General features: G+C 42.6%; 2 protein-coding genes across 8 annotated transcripts in view; one reads left to right on the top strand and one right to left on the bottom strand.

The window, feature by feature from the left end:
* Atxn7 (ataxin 7) overlaps window positions 1–1,571 on the bottom strand; it is a 162,550-nt gene extending 160,979 nt beyond the window's left edge. For both annotated transcript variants that reach the window (XM_028894492.2, XM_028894489.2), the window contains exon 1: window positions 1,518–1,571. The gene's annotated coding sequence lies outside the window, so the exon portion shown is untranslated. The remainder of the gene's footprint in view (window positions 1–1,517) is intronic.
* Thoc7 (THO complex 7) lies at window positions 1,004–17,197 on the top strand. 6 transcript variants are annotated; one of them, XM_028894500.2, is made up of 8 exons: window positions 1,004–1,205; window positions 10,760–10,877; window positions 11,512–11,639; window positions 11,901–11,987; window positions 14,764–14,821; window positions 15,837–15,903; window positions 16,005–16,074; window positions 16,878–17,197. In XM_028894500.2, the coding sequence occupies exons 1-8, from the start codon at window positions 1,157–1,159 to the stop codon at window positions 16,943–16,945; spliced, it is 645 nt and encodes a 214-aa protein (XP_028750333.1). In that variant the 5' UTR covers window positions 1,004–1,156; the 3' UTR covers window positions 16,946–17,197. The 6 variants fall into 6 exon arrangements, with proteins under 6 accessions (XP_028750333.1, XP_028750335.1, XP_028750336.1 ...); XM_028894502.2 differs by lacking the exon at window positions 1,004–1,205 and adding an exon at window positions 1,749–1,882; XM_028894498.2 differs by lacking the exon at window positions 1,004–1,205 and adding an exon at window positions 2,055–2,209.
* The last annotated feature ends 47 nt before the right edge of the window (window positions 17,198–17,244 follow it).

The raw sequence follows: 17,244 nt of genomic DNA, 5'->3' as shown, positions 1-17,244 counted from the left end.
CCACCACCGCCCGGCTGGATACTGTTTCTTAGTCAGCAAAATGCTGGTAAGGTCAAGAATTTTTTTTTTTTTTTTTAAAGCATCCTTTCACTACCTGCCAGTTTCCTTTGAAACAAGAAATCTCCCCAAAATGCTGGGGCACCTACGCAGCCCTACTGACCCAAAACTCCATATTTAGACCCAGACTGGTCTCAACTCACAGTCCCACCAGCCCAGATGGGATTAAAGGCATGGCTACCACTGCCCTGATGAATTTAAGATTACCCCAGGCGGTGGTGGCGCACGCCTTTAATCCCAGCACTGGGGAGACAGAGACAGGCGGATATCTGTGTGTTCAAGCCCAGCCTGGTCTACAGAGCGAGATCCAGGACAGGCTCTAAAACTGCACAGAGAAACCCTGTCTCTGAAAAAAAAAGGAAAAGGAGGGAGGGGGGAGGGAGGGAAGGGAGGGGGAGGGAGGGGAGGGAGGGGGAAGGGGGGAAGAGAGAGAGAGAGAAAGGAAGGAAGAAAGAAAATGAACAGGTCCAAAGTCCAAGTTATGAACAGCTTATAGGCCAATACTATTTCAAAAAGTCAGGGATGGCAGCTTCAGCATTTAGAAGAGATCAGTTATGCTTGTGACAAAAGTCAGTAATGTATTTGACATACATAGTTCTGCCTAGAGGTTAAAACCCCTTCACTATCATATATAGTGATCCCAAGTCTCTGCTAAAGAACTGAGGGAACACAGGGCAGATGCACCGACCCCACTTCAGAAAAGAACTCGGAACAACCAAATTGACACCCACACAACTGCGTTATGCAGGATCAGAAGATGCAAGGGCCTTGGGATCACGAAAACTGGAAAACAACGAAAACCTGGGTTCCAGAGTCGAACATGCATAGGAGTGTTAACTCTACCTATCCTGTTGGAGGTCAAATCAACCTCCAACAATACCAGGGCTTGTCTCTCACCACTTACGTGGTTCCATTTAGGAGACACTCATCAAAGTTGAATCGGTGATTTTTCTGCAGAGATGACAATAAACGTGCAGTGTGCTCCGGAAATGGGCCCTCTACATCCCAAGCAACATTTTTAGTGAACAGCGCCACCTCCCCCAACACCTTCTACTTTCAACTTCCCTTTAAGAAGCATTTTTTGAAAAGCAAAGATAATATGGAAATGAAGGCACCCCATCTGGAGTCCAGCAGCGCGGGAGAACTGGGTGAGGGGCGAGGGCCGCGGGGACTGAGCTCCTGGTCCTGAGCAAAGTCCTCCCAAAGGTCGCCAAGTTTCTTCTCCCCCCCCCACCCCCCACTTTCCCAGCACCTGCCAGAACGCAGGAGGGGAGGGTGGCTTGCCGCGCCCAACCGAGGGACCCCGGTTCGAGACCAGCCGCGACGCGCGTGGGCGCCCACTCGGCTGCAGTCGCCGCGGCCCCGTGCCACCGCAGCGAGCGACCCCCCGCGGCCGTGGGGCGGCGGTCCCTGGGAGCGGCGGGCGCGGGGCCCGCGAGCGCGCGCAGCCCGGAGCTCACCTGGCGGCTGGCCGCGGCCTCCAGGGCGGCCTGTGGGCGCGGGCCGGGCCGGGCGGGACGGCGTGGGGCGCGGGCCGAGCCGCCGCCGGCCGCCCGCCCGCCCGCCCGCCTCGCCCTTCACCCGCCGGCCGCTCCGCGCCCCGGGAGAGCAGCGAGCGCGGGCAGCGCGGGTCCCGCGGCGGCGGCGGCGGCGCGGCGCGGCTCAGGAGTCGGAGAGGGCGGCCGCGGGCGCCGCCGCCTCCTCCTCCATGACTGTTTACCCGGCTGCATTGTGGGAGTTTGACCTCCGCCGCCAACCGCCGCCTCAGCTCGCGCCGCCGCCGCCGCCGCCGCCGCCGCGCACGCCATGGGAGCCGTGACTGACGGTGAGGCCGCCGCGGGGTGCGGGGACGCGGGGCAGCGCCGGGATCCCGGCCGGCGGGGGTGGGGGCTCCCGGGGCGGCGCGCGGCGGGGAGCGGCGCGGGGCCGCTGGCGGAGCCCGGGGGGGCCCGGGAGATGCAGTGCGCCGAGGGGGCCGCCTGGGGGGCTTCGCAGGCCGGGCTGGGGCGGGCCCGCAGGCCCGGCGCTGGGCCCCCGGCAGCGCTGGAGCTCGGGGTGAGGTGGAGCGAGGACCCAGAGCTGGGCACTGCCTCCCAGAGGAGCAGGGGCGTGTGGAGGGCCGGCCGGGAAGTGTACCTGGGCGACCTGCAAGGTAAAGCGCCCGGCGGCGGCATGAGGCCGGGCTCGGAGCGGCGGCTCGGACCGCCGCCGCCGAAGGAGGGCGGGGTGCGAGGGGGCTTCGGGGGCCGGGAGGAATTGGGGTGCTGGGCTGTGCACGGTTGTTGTCCCTGGACCGAGAGCTGAAATAAGAGGACGCCGGGAAAGTGGGCAGATGCGATGGGCAGCTGGAGCAAGAACTGGCTCTGGTACCTACTTTGGTAGAAAGGTTTCTGTGGCTTGGGGCTGTTCCCAGTGGAGAAACTGAGGACAGCCAAAGGCCCAAATTTGAGGACTGGTGGAGGAAATGTCTAGGTGGGGATGAATAGAGGAATTTTACCCTTATTTCATTCCGGTTCCGTTTATTCAGTAGGCATGTACCTTACTTCCAGTCACTGCTTTACTTACGGTTTGCAGCCCAGAACCAACAGGCAAAGCCGCCGTTTCCTCTCCGTTTGCAGTTTGGTGTGGCTGTAAGCGTTCAATAGGCCTGGCTGGCGGGTGACGGTATGTTTATTGTGTGTCTCGGCGCTGGCTCTTTCTGGGTCCGTCCCCCCTCCCCCTTCACCCGTTCCCCCGAGCAGCCCACCCTGCACGCGTGGGTCCTGGGGACTGAACTGAGGTTGTTGTCCATCCGTTTCCACTGGTGACTGGAAAACTTGAAAAGACTTCCTTCCCCGCTTCCTTTGGAGGATAAATAGGCACATTAGGGCAGAAATTACAAGTGACCAACCACTTGTACAAGTCCCAAAATGCTGAAAGAAATTAAACATGTCAGGTACTAATTAGCTAGAACTTAGAAAAAGTTAAGCACCATGATTTTTTAAGGTCAGGGAAAGCCATTGGAAGGTTTTTTGATTTGGTTTGGTTTGGGGTTTGGATTTTTTGAGATAGGCTGGCCTGGAACTCAGAGATCCCCACCCCTCTGTTTCTGCCTCCTGAGTGCTGGGACTAAAGGTACTTGCCACCACATCAGGCCAAGTTTTAAACATTAGTGTGATGTGATCAGATCTGCTTCTACTTAATTAATTGAAGTATTTGCGATGCTGAGGGCAGAACCCATGCTCCTATCATTAGGAAAGTGGCTTCCACCATCATCCTGCTCTAAGTCCTCAGCCCCAGCTTTGCATTTAAAAAGCACAGGAGAAGGGGATTGCTGAAATCACTCTCCCCTTCATTAACATTTATATAGTACTTAGTACTCATAGCATGGGTCAAGCAGTGTTGTAAGTATCCCCGTTTTATAGATGAAGCTGGTACCCAAAGAAATTAAGAAGCTTGTTCAGAGTTGCAGCGGTCTAAGTTCCAGAACCTGAGCTTGTATATTAACTGTGAGTGAGTGAGTGAGTGTGTGTGTGTGTGTGTGTGTGTGTGTGTGTGTTTGTGTTGCCTGCATGTATGCTTGTGTACCACATGAGTCTGGTGTCTGGAGTCCAGAAGAGTGTCCAGCCTTGTAGGGCTGAAAGTACATGGTTGTGAGCTGGTGTGGAGCTGGGAGGTGAACTCGTATCCCTGGAAGAACAGCCAGTGCTCTTAACTGTTGAGGCATCTCTGCCTGGCCAGTGTGCTCTGATCGCAGCTCCTGCTGCAGTGGTGCTAGAAAGGTAATGGGGCCAGCACTCCAACTAAGGGAATTGAATAAGTGAGCAGAGTCATGTGGAATGTCAGGACTGGTCAGGACTGGTCGGATGTGGTGGGATGTCAAAGATGATCGATCTCGTGTATCTGACCTGCATGATTTTGTGCCTTGCTCCAAAGGAGTGATGGATTTGTTGGGTGAGAGAAGGGAAGGAACAATGAGTTATAAATCTACAACTTCAGCCCCCTAATCCTTAGAGGGCACAGGAACCCCACTTTACAACTGCCGGCTTCTGGCCTTGTACCTAGCTTCTTTGAGCATCAGTTTTGTTCTCTGTAAATTAAGATACTAATAAAATCTACCTCGGAGTGCTGTTTTGGAAATAATCAAACACATGCTATATGCAGTAAATAGCTCTACATGCAGAAGTTAACTTTCCTAGCCTTTTCTTCACTCCCCATGGAGAACTGTATCTGTACTGATTGTCCTCCCTGTCTTGTTTTGGGGGAAGAAAACTGAATTGAGTAAGTACTAAGTAAGCAGTCAACCAGTATGAAGTGCTAGGTACAGAAGGAAATTAGAGAGTGGGGAGGTCCTAGAAGATAGATATCAGGTGCGTTGTGTGTGTGTGTATGTGTGTGTGTGTGTATGCTGGTCGGATTGAACTAAGGCCCCTTTGCGTCGAGTAAGCTACATCCCCAGCACTGTGCTGTATAGATGAGGAAATGGGGTGAGGGGGTCCTGGGGAGTTAGTGGCTTAGTAGGGCAGCTCGTTTTTGGTTTGGCCAACTGAAAACGAGTTAAGATATGTCACTGTTAATTTAAATTATTCTAACAGCTTATATGTTGTAGGTGATACTTTAAAGTGTGTTAAATTGTGTTAGAACCCTTTTTGTAGTACAGAGAACATTAAGTAGATATTGATATCTAGAGCAACAGATGGGAAGTGAGAAAATAGGTAAGATGTGATTCTGTGTTTCATTTAATAGAGCTGTTTGACTTTAACAGCTTTCATAGACATATACATATTAAATTTAAAATGATTTTAAAGTGCTCATAGACAATATGACAGAATAATGGAACTATACAATAATGTAATTGTATACACTTTCCAGTGAAGGCAAAGATGACACGTGTCATCTGTAAATGGACAATGATAGCACAGACTTTATGGGGTCACTTCAAGGATACGGTGTGATAATTCATGGAAGCACTTTGAAATTGAATGGCTGTTTATTAACTAAGCCAGTACACTTCCCGGTGAGCGGAGACGGATGGGAGTAAACATTGTAGAAGTGTTTGCTACTACAGCATCCACTTCAAGTGATCCAGCGCTCAGCACCTTTGTTCACCAGTGCCAAGACATTCATCCCGCTTGCTCCATTGGCTGTGGACTGGTTCAACTAGTCAATCATTTCTTTTTAGCTAAGATAGTTTTTTGAAACAGAATTGGAGTTTTATCCTTAAAGTATGCAGTTGACAATCCTGCTTTAGCTTGCAATACTGGGATTGTAGGCATGGCTGGCTTAAAAATTGTTTAAATTAATTTTGGTTTTGCCATCAACAGTTTGTTTAAACAGGACTTAAGTATCTCAGATGAGAGTCCAACTACCTTGGTTACTCATTCTGTCTCCCTTTATGTACAGTCTTGGTATGTTGACCTTAAAAATCATCCTAATGATTTTAAACTCATGAAGGGTGGGGACAGGGGTTCTGACATGAGGAATGCAACAAATGGGCATATGTAATTCACCTTAATAACTCCTGAATGGTGGTAATATAATGATAAATCTAGTAGGAATTTATGTAAACATTATCTTTGTATGATCATAGTTCCTCCTCATTTACTATCAGTAAAATAGTTTCTAAATTGCTTTTGCTTATTTGTTTTTATAGAATGGGCTCCAAGGCCTGGTGGGATTAGTACAAGCAACCAGATTACTTACAGAAGGCTTCAATCATGGTAATTTAGGAAGTGAAAATGTTTTAGGAGCCCAGAGGTGGTGGTGCACACCTTTCTTGGGCACTCTGGAGGTAGGCAGGAGGATCTCTGAGGCCGGCCTGGTTTGCCAGCCAGGACTACACACAGAGAAACCCTATCTAAAAAAAAAAAAAAGTTTTAGATATGTTCAGTATAGACCTAAACGATTAGGTGTTGCTAAAAATAAAAATGCTCATGCCATACATGTTAAGAAACTAAGGAGAAGCTATTCTCAAGCCTTTCTCTTTGTTAGAGTATACACTACAAGGCATATGTCGTAGCAGTAATTTTTGTCTAGTTTTCTAGGCAGTAACTGTCCATAAAACATTAAGAAAGGAATGTTGTGACCTTGCTTTAAGTTTGAGACAAGCAATCATAACTGGGCAAAATTTTAAATACATAGCATGTATCTACATAGACAAATATCTGTATAACTGTCTTCATATACTCCTGTAAAGTTTTAGGACATTGAAAGTTGTGAGTTAAAAAAAAATTTTTTTTTCAACTTTATCCTGGCATGATCAGACACCGGACGGCCTGGGAATTGAACCCGGATCCTCTGGAACAGCAGTCAGTGATCTTAACTGCTGAGCCATCTATCTCCTCTGGGTTAAAAATTTAACAAGAAAAGGATAGTGTGTTTTGGGCATTTTCCTATGGACAGGCATTATTTTCTTTCACTTTTGTTTTCAAGATGCTTCTTACCAGTCCTACAAACTACATAGTTTATTCTTAGTTTACAGAAGTTGCAAGTTGATCTCATATGCAAACTTTAGGTAGGTACACAACTAAAACCATTGTCTCCAAGTTTCGACTTTTGGCCCAGAGCTTTAAAAAATGTGCTTAAAGAGGAATAGGGCTGAAGTGCAAGGAGGGTCTGAGACTGCGTAGATAAGAAGCCTCTACAGTGCCAGACTAGTTTCCCCACTCAATCCCACCTGCTCAGTCCTAACCTGCCTTCTGAAACCTGTGATTCTCCTTTTAGGCCAAGTAGTTCCTAACTGCATGTGGCCTGCTAACCTCCTGACTAGCCTTCTTGCTTATGGGCTTTTCCCAGTTGCCTTGCTTCTGCCAGATAGCTCTGCCCATGCATCTACCAACAAATACCAGCCTCTCACAATGTAACCTGCATATTACCATTTGTATTGTTGGATTGCATTGTCTTCCTCATCTAGTCTTTAAGGTTCTGATGTACCTATTCCCCCAACTCTGCTAGAGCTCACAGCTTTCTACCTACCTGTTGGGGAGGCATGAAATGGAAAGACTTTATTAGCATTCTTTCTTGTAGAACAGAATAGCTCCCAGATTTTGAGTACTCTTCAGGTACTCAAATCAAACTATATGTTTCTCCATCTTCTAGTCTGTCCTCCATTTTTTTATTGGCCCCTCTCTTGATAACCCCCTTTATTTGTTCTTTTATATCATTCCAGGGTGTCTATGCAAATACATGCATATGTAAATATACCTTCATTTTTATTTGAATAACGGCGTACTATACATTCTTTGTCTTGTATCTTAATTTATCTCTATATCAAAAAGTACTTCCTCATTCTTTGTTTCCAGCTTAATAATACTCCATCCTGTTCTTATACCAAAGTTCAGCTTGTTCACCCACTTATAGACATTTGGGATGTTTTTCATTTATTATTAAAATGTTAACAGTGTGTAAATGACATTCTTTAGTTTAACTATATCTGATACTGCCTAATGAAACCTATATTAGAAATTTTGAGAAGTATTAATAAAGAGCCACTCAAATCCCACCCCGTCAGATTGCCCCCAACTCATCAGTAATGTGTACTCTTTTAGCTACCACAGCCACCTCAATGTGTGTGTTGATGTGGATGATATTTCTGCACTGAGAGTGAAAGACTTCCTACCCTCAGAATTTACACTTATATCTTGTGTACAAGTTTTGCTCACACCTTTTGTACAAGTACTTGTTGCTATGACAATGAAAATAAGGGCCGCTAGTCTTTGTTAGTGTTTAATAGGAGCAGTGCTCTTTAGAAGGCCTCTGTATGCATCACAAACCCAATTTTAAAATACGGAAGTCAGGCTAGGCATGGCATCATCACTCCTTTTATTCCAACACTCCAGAGGCAGAGATTGAGTGATCTCTGTGAGTTCAAGACCAGCCAAATGAGTTCCAGGACAACCAAGACTACATAGAGAGAGACTCTGTCTCAAAAAAAAAAAAAAATCTTGAAGCCTATCATTGGTACCTCACCTATAACTGCAATTAGGAGGCCAAGGCAGGAGTGAGTTGCAGGCTGGCTGAACTACATACTTTCAGGGCAGCCTGAGCTGTGGAGGAAAGTCAAGTTGTGGGGAGCTGTTGATTTGGTTTATTTGGCTTGTGAATGTTTTCCAAATTGGAGTACTGCATTCATATGTAAAGATGCATAGGTCTTAAAGTGTGCACCTGGGATGACCACAACACATAGTTTAAATTGTTTTAGTTACTGGCTTAAGATATCAGTTGTGGTGGTAGCTCCTGTCTGTTTCCTATTGCATTTACGTTTGACATCCCAGGTCTCTAAAGTAGGAAGCCCCAGCATCCAGGAAGAAGGGGAGAACTGGGAAGAATAGAGAGGAGAGAAAGCATCTGAACAGCACTGTTACCTCCAGATTCCTGAACAAAATGGTTGCTCCTCTTGTCCTATTTAAGCAGTCAAAAAGTTGTCGTGCATGTTAGCACACACTTTCAGATTTATTTTTTAATTCTTCATGTGTGTGCTTGTGCATGAGCTTGTGCACCCGTGTGTTCATGAATACAAGTGCTGGAGGAGTCAGGGAGTGATAGAGCCCTGGAGCTAGGGTGACAGGTGGTTGCAAACCGTCAGACTTGAGTGCTGAGAACTGAATGCTACTCCTCCAGAAGAGCAATACTCATTCTTAACCACTGAGCTCTCCAGTCCCAAGGTGGCCTTTACTACCAGCACTTGACAGAAGCAGACTGCTGTCTCTCATGTGCTGGGAGTTTGAGGCCAATAAGGTCTACATAGCAAGTTTCAGGAGAGCCAGGACTACAAAGTGAGACCTTGTCTCAAAATGTGTGTGTATATGTGTTTGTACGAGTTTGCACACGCAAGCACTTACAGTCAAAAATGTATTATTCTGTATTTTAACCTCTTTTTTGGTTTTTCGAACAGAGTTTCTCTATGTAACAGTTCTGGCTGTCGTGGAACTCACTTTGTAGACCAGGCTGACCTTGAACTCACAAAGATCTGCCTGCCTTTGCCTCCTGAGTGCTAGAATTAAAGGCATGCGGCACCACTGCCAGACCATTTTAATCTTTTAAAGGACTATTATCTGGGTCTCTTCAAATAACATTGTTTGGTGATTAAAGCTTGAAAACTTTACTATTTTTGAGAAATAAAGTTAAATAATCAGATGAATCTGTAGCTTGAACAGCCTTTCAGAGAAACCCATTCTAAAAGTGTCTACCTAAGGATGTCCTACACTGGGCCCATCTCCACTTCACCTGTGCTTACAAGTACTTGTGCCTATACACACAAGAGCTCTTGTCAAAGACTTTGCTGTTGATTCATGCAGGCTCTCCAGAAATTATTCATACTTTAAATTTGTATTCAAAATATAATGCATTTAATTAAAAAGAAAATGAAAACCCAGAAAACAAACAAAAAAATAATAAAATGGTATCTAAGAAAATAATTTTCATCTCTGTAGTCCCCTTATCAGAAACAGTCATGAATGTCATCCATTACCAGTGAATCCTTCCAGTGATAATTTCTGCATGCATGAATACATGTCTGCACATACTTTTTTTTACATTTCCTTACACATTAGACAGCAGCATACTCTGCTTCTCTTTAATTATCTAAAGAGGTTGTTTGGGTTTTGCATTTTCAGTCTTTGTACTATAAACAACACTGCTAAAAACATCTTACATATGTTGTGCATGATGGTGTACACCTATAACTCCAGCCTCTGCCAGAGGTTCACAATAAGCTGTATAGCTGCAGAGATAGCTCCTATCTCAAAACCCAAAAGGAAAAAAAAATTCTATGCTTGTGGGGCAGAAGCTGTGTCCATTTCAAGCATTGTTGATTATGTCCATGTCCCTGCGTGTTTAACAATGTGTGTAGGTACACTTTCTGAACATCTTGCCAATAGTTTTGTTACCAAGTTATGATATAGCTGGCATATAAGATCTGGTATATGGAAATGATTTTTTCCCATTTCCATTTGTCTTTCTGATTACGGCCCAGCATTATTTGGTCCCAGTAAGAACTCTAGCTCAGAACTACCACACAAGCTGGTGTGGACCCCAGTTTGTTCCTCCACCATTTGCGTTACTTTTGTATTCTATTTTCTCTTTGCGCTAGGGCACAGATGAGACATGGAAGTCAGGTGTAGTGGCGTACTCCTGTCATCCTGTCTGTCACATGGATGGCAGAGACTGCACAGTGAAGTCCAGGCCAGCCTGCCTGTGCTGCCTCAAACAAGAACATGACCTTTTTCTCTGACCTGTCCTCCCTTTTCTAACGTGATGATGCACACTAGGAACCTCCCTGTCTGTTCTTCTGTCAGTGCCTCTCACTTAGAGATTCGTGCAGTCCTGGCTACCATTGGTTTGGACAGGTTTTTTCAAAAGTAGTTCTCTTGTCAGTTACTGGCTTAGCTTTTCTGTTGTACTGAAAATTTCAACAACCCATAGAATGCCAATTCTGGGGCAGAGTTTCACCTGTGACCTCATCCCTTAGAACAGTGCCAGACATGCCATAGACAATCACTTTTCTTTGAGGGAAAAAAAAAGACTTTTTTAATTGTGGCAAGATGCAAATAAATTTACCAATTTTACCTTCTTGCTTTTAAGTGTCAGCCCAGCTGGTGGCATTAAATATACTTGTATTTCAATAATTTCCTTTAGAATGATCGAATGAGTAGTGATACTGGTTGTCGAAAATTACTCAGAAGGAAATGTTGTTTTAATTCTCACTTATCCTTTTTTCCTCTAGACGAAGTCATACGGAAGCGTCTTCTGATTGATGGAGATGGTGCTGGGGATGATCGGAGAATTAATCTCCTTGTGAAAAGCTTCATTAAATGGTGCAACTCTGGATCCCAAGAGGAAGGGTACTTTTTCCACTGCTCTTTCTGTACCAGTGTCCTGGGGGAGTTTTATCAAGGCCATGTTAAGTAGTTCTGTTCACCTTCTCTGGCCAGTGCAGCCACTTCTTGGTTGATCAAAAGCATTCTTTTATGTGCAGAAAGCTCAGTAGTCAAAGAAGAAATAAAGATTAAACTCAGGCTTAATAGTTTGATTGCTTTTCACAAATCAATATTTGCTTAGTATCTCTAAGTGAAGGTTTCTCTTTTGTTAATAAATAAGTTAATAATATATAAGTTGCTGCAAAATGATTACATATCAATTTTATGAAGTTTTTTTTCTGCATTTACTTTCAGCTTAAATGACTGTATAGAGGAGGAAAGTTGTGAGGCCAGAATTCTGAAGAAAACTCCTAATCACAGTATTGTTAAGGGTGATTGAAATAGTTCACACAGGTCACTTGGCCTGAGCCTGTATCGAGGAGAGCAGTTGTTTCATCTTGCCTTTGTAAGCAGAGCAGGGTGTAGGTTCAAGAACACCATAGCTGACAAAGCAAATGGCAAGGGCAGGTGTTCTAAGCAACTTTAATACAGTAAATAATTGTCAGAACTTGGTTTCATTTAGATTACAGTTTTTTTTATTCTCTTTCTTTTTCATTAGATATAGCCAGTACCAACGTATGCTGAGCACTCTGTCTCAATGTGAATTTTCAATGGGCAAAACTTTGCTGGTATATGATATGAATCTCAGAGAAATGGAAAATTATGAAAAAATATACAAAGAAATAGGTAAATAATCTTTCTTTGTATAATTGTATTTTTGTGGTTTGAAGGAAAAGCTGTCTGATAATATCTGCATTATAGTAAAACTGTCTAGGTAGTTACAGTGGTAAGAAAGGATCTGGTAAATGGCCGCTGCCACAGTGTCAGGTATTAATAAAGGAGCACTATGTGTTGTAGAATGTCAGTGTCTGTTGTGGTATCTGTGGAACTTGTACTTAAAAGCACAGATTATTATAATTACCTTCTTAAAACTACCTTTTTGTATAGAATGTAGTATTGCGGGAGCACATGAAAAAATTGCTGAGTGTAAAAAGCAAATTCTTCAAGCAAAACGAATACGGAAAAATCGACAAGGTGAGAATGATTTGAAGGATTTTGTGCAGATATTTTATTCCCGAGTACAATTTCCATGAAGTTTTTAATATTGAAAAGTAAAATCTGCAGTGTGAATCAGTTTATAAACAATGACTCAATTATATTTAATTCTTAAAACTGTTACTCAAAATAGAAAAGGCAAGGTATGCTGAAAAAGATTTCATTTTGCTAAGTTTATTGGTTGCCCAAGTATTTCTGAGACTTTTTTCCTATCTTCAGATCCTTTTTCCTAAGCAGTGTTACAGTTAATCCACAAAGGTGAGCTCTGCAGCACATTGAGGTGTTTATTTAATGAAACTACTTTCTTTCTTTCTTTCTTTTTTTTTTTTTTTTTTTTTTTTTTTTTGGTTTTTCAGTTTTTGGAGACAGGGTTTCTCTGTGTAGTTTTGGAGCCTGTCCTGGATCTTGCTCTGTAGACCAGGTTGGCCTCAAACTCACAGAGATCCATCTGGCTCTACCTCCCAAGTGCTGGGATTAAAGGTGTGTGCCACCACTGCCCGGCTGAAGCTACTTTCAAAAAATGGAAAAGAATTTAAACATTTTGTTAAGCACAAAGCAAGAACATTATCTACAAAATTACCTAGTAGAAAAGTTCAAGTTTAGGGGACAGAAAGTTGGCCCATTAGACAAAAGCACTTGCCACCACCTATGGCCACCTGAGTTTGAGCCCCGAGGTCCACGTGGTAGAAGGAGAGAGCTGAGTCCCTCTCTGTGTCACACCATCCCACATACATAGATACACTGGAGTAAAGTAAAATAAATGTAAATAGTTTAAAGATAGATTAAAGTTTAGTTTTATTCTAATCTCTTGTCTTTTAAAGTTAGAATCGTTTTCATCTGGTTCATAAAATATTTGAAAATAATTTTAATTTTTTATATGTGTCTATGTACACATGAGTGCAGGTGCCAGAAGTGGCCATCTTATCTCTGGAGTTGAGGCAGTTGTGAGCTGCACATGAACTGAGAACTGAATTTGGGTGAAATAATAGTATATGCTTTTAACTGCTAAGCTGTCTTTCTAACCTCAGAAATTATTTTTGATGGCAGGAACATTGATCCTCCCGTTATATAAGTTGGAAGAAGTAAAAATAAAGAGCAGTGTTTAAACTGTCCGTGGTGGTACATACTTGAAATCTCATCACTTGGCTAAGGCAAGAGGATTACAAATTCTAGATAAGTCTGGGTCTAGTGGAAACTTAACGGTAGGTAGGTAGATAGATAGATAGATAGATAGATAGATAGATAGATAGATAGATAGATAGATAGAGACACATACATACATACATACATACATACATACATACATACATAGATGGATGATAACCATAACTATGATAGCATTGTGAAAAACTAAATGGAAATAGAAAATATTGTTAGTTATTTGGTGATGGTGAGGTTTTGTGGCTTAGATTCTTCATTTCTGTTTTATTTTATACTGAAAATATATTGTTTTATAATGCAAAAAGATTATTTAGAATAAAATCAGTTTTACTGAATTAATATGCTGTGTTCCAAAACAATGAGTTGCATGTTTTAGTGAGCTAATCAGTCAGTATTTTACTACCATCACCAGTACACTCCCTTTTCTTTTCCTGAGACAGAGTTTGTCTGGGTAGCTCTGGCTGTCCTGGAACTCACTCTGTAGACCAGGCTGGTCTCAAACTCAGAGATCCTCCTACGTCTGCCTCCCATGTGCTGGGACTTGAGTTGTGCACCACCACTGGCTGGCTTTTAATCCCCCCTTTGAAGAAGTGGTTTTTGCATCTAGTTATAGGATGTGTGGTGAAGTTTCCGTGGCTAATTTATAGCAAATATACAAATACAAAGCTATAGCAAATAACTTACAAAATAACATCAATTCTAAGTGATTTAAAATGTTTGTGCATTGTTTGGACAAGTTTTAAAATTAATTTATAATTTTATAATAAAGGTTAGCAGAAGCTACATGATTTAATGTACAGATTTCAGTGGAGCAGAAATAATAACATGAATTTTAAATCACTTCAGCTTCTGAAATTTCTAACATAAGAATAATCTAGATACTAGATCTTAGTGGTTTTCATCCTTTCTAACACTAACACTGTGACCCTTGTGTTTTGGTACCCCCAACCATAAATTTATTTCATTGCCATTCGTAACTGTAATTTTGCTAGTTATGAATTGTAGTGTAAAAATACCTGATATGCCACCCGAGAAGGGGTTGAGACCCATAGGTTGAGCATCACTGGTCTAAAAGGATGTATTTTCCTCGGTGTTTTTTCTGTTTGTGTTTGTTTGTTTGGATGAGGGTGGTGAAAAACAGTTAATAAGATCCTTTCCAAGCCAGTCATTCAGTGGTGATATCAAGTTCATTTATACTGCTTCCAACCTCTTATATTTTGTCACATGAATGGAAAACCAGAAGTGAGAGATGAAATCCTTGTTTGGAGCACTGTTAAGTCATGTATGATTGTGATCATGATTGAATTAAGGGAATTGCCAGTGCTCTCCATCACCATCGCCTTTTATTTCATTTACTTATTTATTTATTAGTTTTTTGAGACAGGTTTTCTATGTAACATCCCTGGCTGTCCTGGAATGTGCTTTGTAGACCAGGCTAGCCTTGAACTAACATAGGTCCACTGGTCTCTGCCTCCCCTGTGCTTATGCCACCTCGCCTGGCTCATTATTATCATGTCTTTACTTAGGAAAGTGAATATTTTTCATTTATGCATTTTGTTTTGATTAATTTGGCAAATATTTTCATGTCTTTCAGAATATGATGCTTTGGCAAAAGTGATTCAGCATCATCCAGACAGGCATGAGACCTTAAAGTAAGTTTAGAGCATCATAGGGAGCTGCTTCTCCAGAACTGTTGAAGATCTACTCTGCACATTTCATTTTCAGAGAAGCACACAGCATCCATCAGAAGGAAGGGCCGGTCATATTTTCAGTGTTACATATTCTTAGGCCGCTTGACTAGATTCTCGTCTCTCTCCAGTGTCACTAGCTCAGAGGAAATGGATATGCGTACTCTATACTAGTGCTATAACAGAAGACTGAATACCAGTACAAACTATGCTAGATACACATTTTTATAACAGCTCAAGACAAACAGTAAAAAAGACATTTAAAGAATTTCAGTTTATGAAACATATACAATGAAAATTAGAAACTCTCTCTCAAATGTTATGTACTAATACTGTATATTATTTAGAGATATAAATAGATGTATCTAAAAGAAATTACAATGATACTTGGGGTATCTGAGTGGGAAGTAGAGCAGAGAAATAGGTGTGAGACAGAAAAGACTGGGAGTCAGGTTCATGGCTGAGTTGTTCTTTCTTTACCAAAATAAAAACTGAAGTTGGTGTGCAAAATATATCTGTTCATGGGTTTTATTCTATATAACTATATTTTTATGTCATATTAAAATTTGTATCTAAAAGTATAGTTGCAATAAATACAGTACAGTTTAGGAGATCAGAAATCATTCTCAGTTTCTAAAATCTTACCACAGGAGTTAGACTCCTTATTCTTTTCTTTTTTTACTTTTACGTGTTATGGATGCTGTGTCTGCATGCGTGTCTATGAACCACTTGCATGCCTGATGTCCGTAGTGGCCAAAAGAGGGTGTCAGATCCCTGTGACTAGAATTACAGACAGTTGAGAACCACCATGTGGGTGCTGAGAGTAGAACCTGGGTCCTCTGAAAGAGAAGCAGGTGCTCTAACTGCTGAGTCATCTCTCAAAACCCTTTTCAGAGTATTATTTAGTGGCCCAAATAGTATATAAGTTCTCTTCCCTTAAATAGCAAAATATAACATTGTGTTGTTGTTTCCCCCACAGGGAGCTAGAGGCTCTGGGCAAAGAATTGGAGCATCTCTCACATATTAAAGAAAGTGTTGAAGATAAGGTATTTGAATATATCCATTATCGTGTGTGTGTGTGTGTGTGTGTGTGTGTGTGTGTGTGTATGTAAACCAACTTATATAAGTTGTTTCCTTCTTAACACAGCTGGAATTGAGACGGAAACAATTCCATGTTCTTCTTAGTACCATCCACGAACTTCAACAAACATTGGAGAGTAAGTAAAACACCATTTCAAAATTATTTCCTATGAAGATTTTAAATGATCAGGGTATGTGTCTTTAGAAGAATGCTTTGCCTAAAGAGTCTTCCTCCAGAGTCTAGTGGTATAGCTGGATGGCGTTAGAAAACGCTCCTTTGTCAACCTTCTGGATGCATGCAGAAGAGCGGTAACGTTGTAGTCTGTGCTTCGCATACGTGTCTAGTAAGAAAACCTAAGGGGTGATGAGGAGTGTTTCCTGGCCAAGGTACTGCAAGCCATCAGTATGTTAGACTGCCTACATGGCTAGCAAGTAGGGTACGCCAAGATTTTTGAAGACTTGATCTTTCTTGTGACTATAACCAACTGGAATTTTCTGTGTTCCCTGATGTCTGATTATTTTCTTAAAAAATCAGGCTAAGACCTAGATTTTGTTTTGTTTGTTTTTAATGGAATTTATCACACAAATTTTATATCCTCAGTAATAAGTAAGAATAACTGAATCAGCCTTTTAAAACGGTATCACATTTGTGTGTGTGTGTTTTGGGGAGAGGGTTGCATGCATAGTTGTGGCGTGGGTGTAGAGGAGAGGACAGTGTAGAAGTGAATTCTCCTCTTCCCTTGTGGGTCCCAGGAGCTGCCCGAGTCCTAGGCTCAGCAGGGCGGGTGTGCCTGCTGTTACTGTTGAGCCGTTCACAGCCTCGCTTGTCACTCACCATCTTTGCTTTAAATGTAGCTGCTAATGCGAAATACAACTGTGCATGCGTGCACTGGGCGTAAAATCTAGGCGACGTTGAATGAGGGTTTATATCTTCTTACAGATGATGACAAGCTGTCAGAAGTGGATGAAGCTCAAGAGAGTACCATGGAAGCAGACCCTAAACCGTAGACATCAACAGGCTGACTGTCGCCATTGGCAGGGTGGTGGAAAGCCGCACGGCTTACTGGGCTCAGCTTGTTGTCGTTGTGAGATACTTCAGCTTTGTGAAATGCTTTGCTTTTCAATGTTAATTCATGTCTCACTCATATTTCTCCACACAAAGAGAATGTGTTTGGTGTATGTGTATTTTTTAAATGCATTTTTATCCTTCAAGGTAGAGTTCAACATCTGAAAATATTTAATAAAATGTCTCAAGCTGGATCATTGTGCTTATTTAAAACTAGGTAGCTAGTAACAGTTGCCTTATA

Source organism: Peromyscus leucopus, chromosome 9 (assembly GCF_004664715.2).
Source record: "Peromyscus leucopus breed LL Stock chromosome 9, UCI_PerLeu_2.1, whole genome shotgun sequence".
In the NCBI taxonomy this organism is placed as follows: domain Eukaryota; kingdom Metazoa; phylum Chordata; class Mammalia; order Rodentia; family Cricetidae; genus Peromyscus; species Peromyscus leucopus.
This window is presented reverse-complemented; position numbering and strand designations above follow the sequence as displayed.

What these genes read in the sequence shown, in the direction of transcription:
- Thoc7 (XM_028894500.2), top strand. Translation starts at nt 1,157, where the DNA reads ATGGAAATGAAGGCACCCCATCTGGAGTCCAGCAGCGCGGGAGAACTG. An exon ending in GACAGGCATGAGACCTTAAA is followed by an intron (nt 14,822 to 15,836) that starts GTAAGTTTAGAG and finishes TTTCCCCCACAG; the next exon opens with GGAGCTAGAGGCTCTGGGCA. An exon ending in ACTTCAACAAACATTGGAGA is followed by an intron (nt 16,075 to 16,877) that starts GTAAGTAAAACA and finishes ATCTTCTTACAG; the next exon opens with ATGATGACAAGCTGTCAGAA.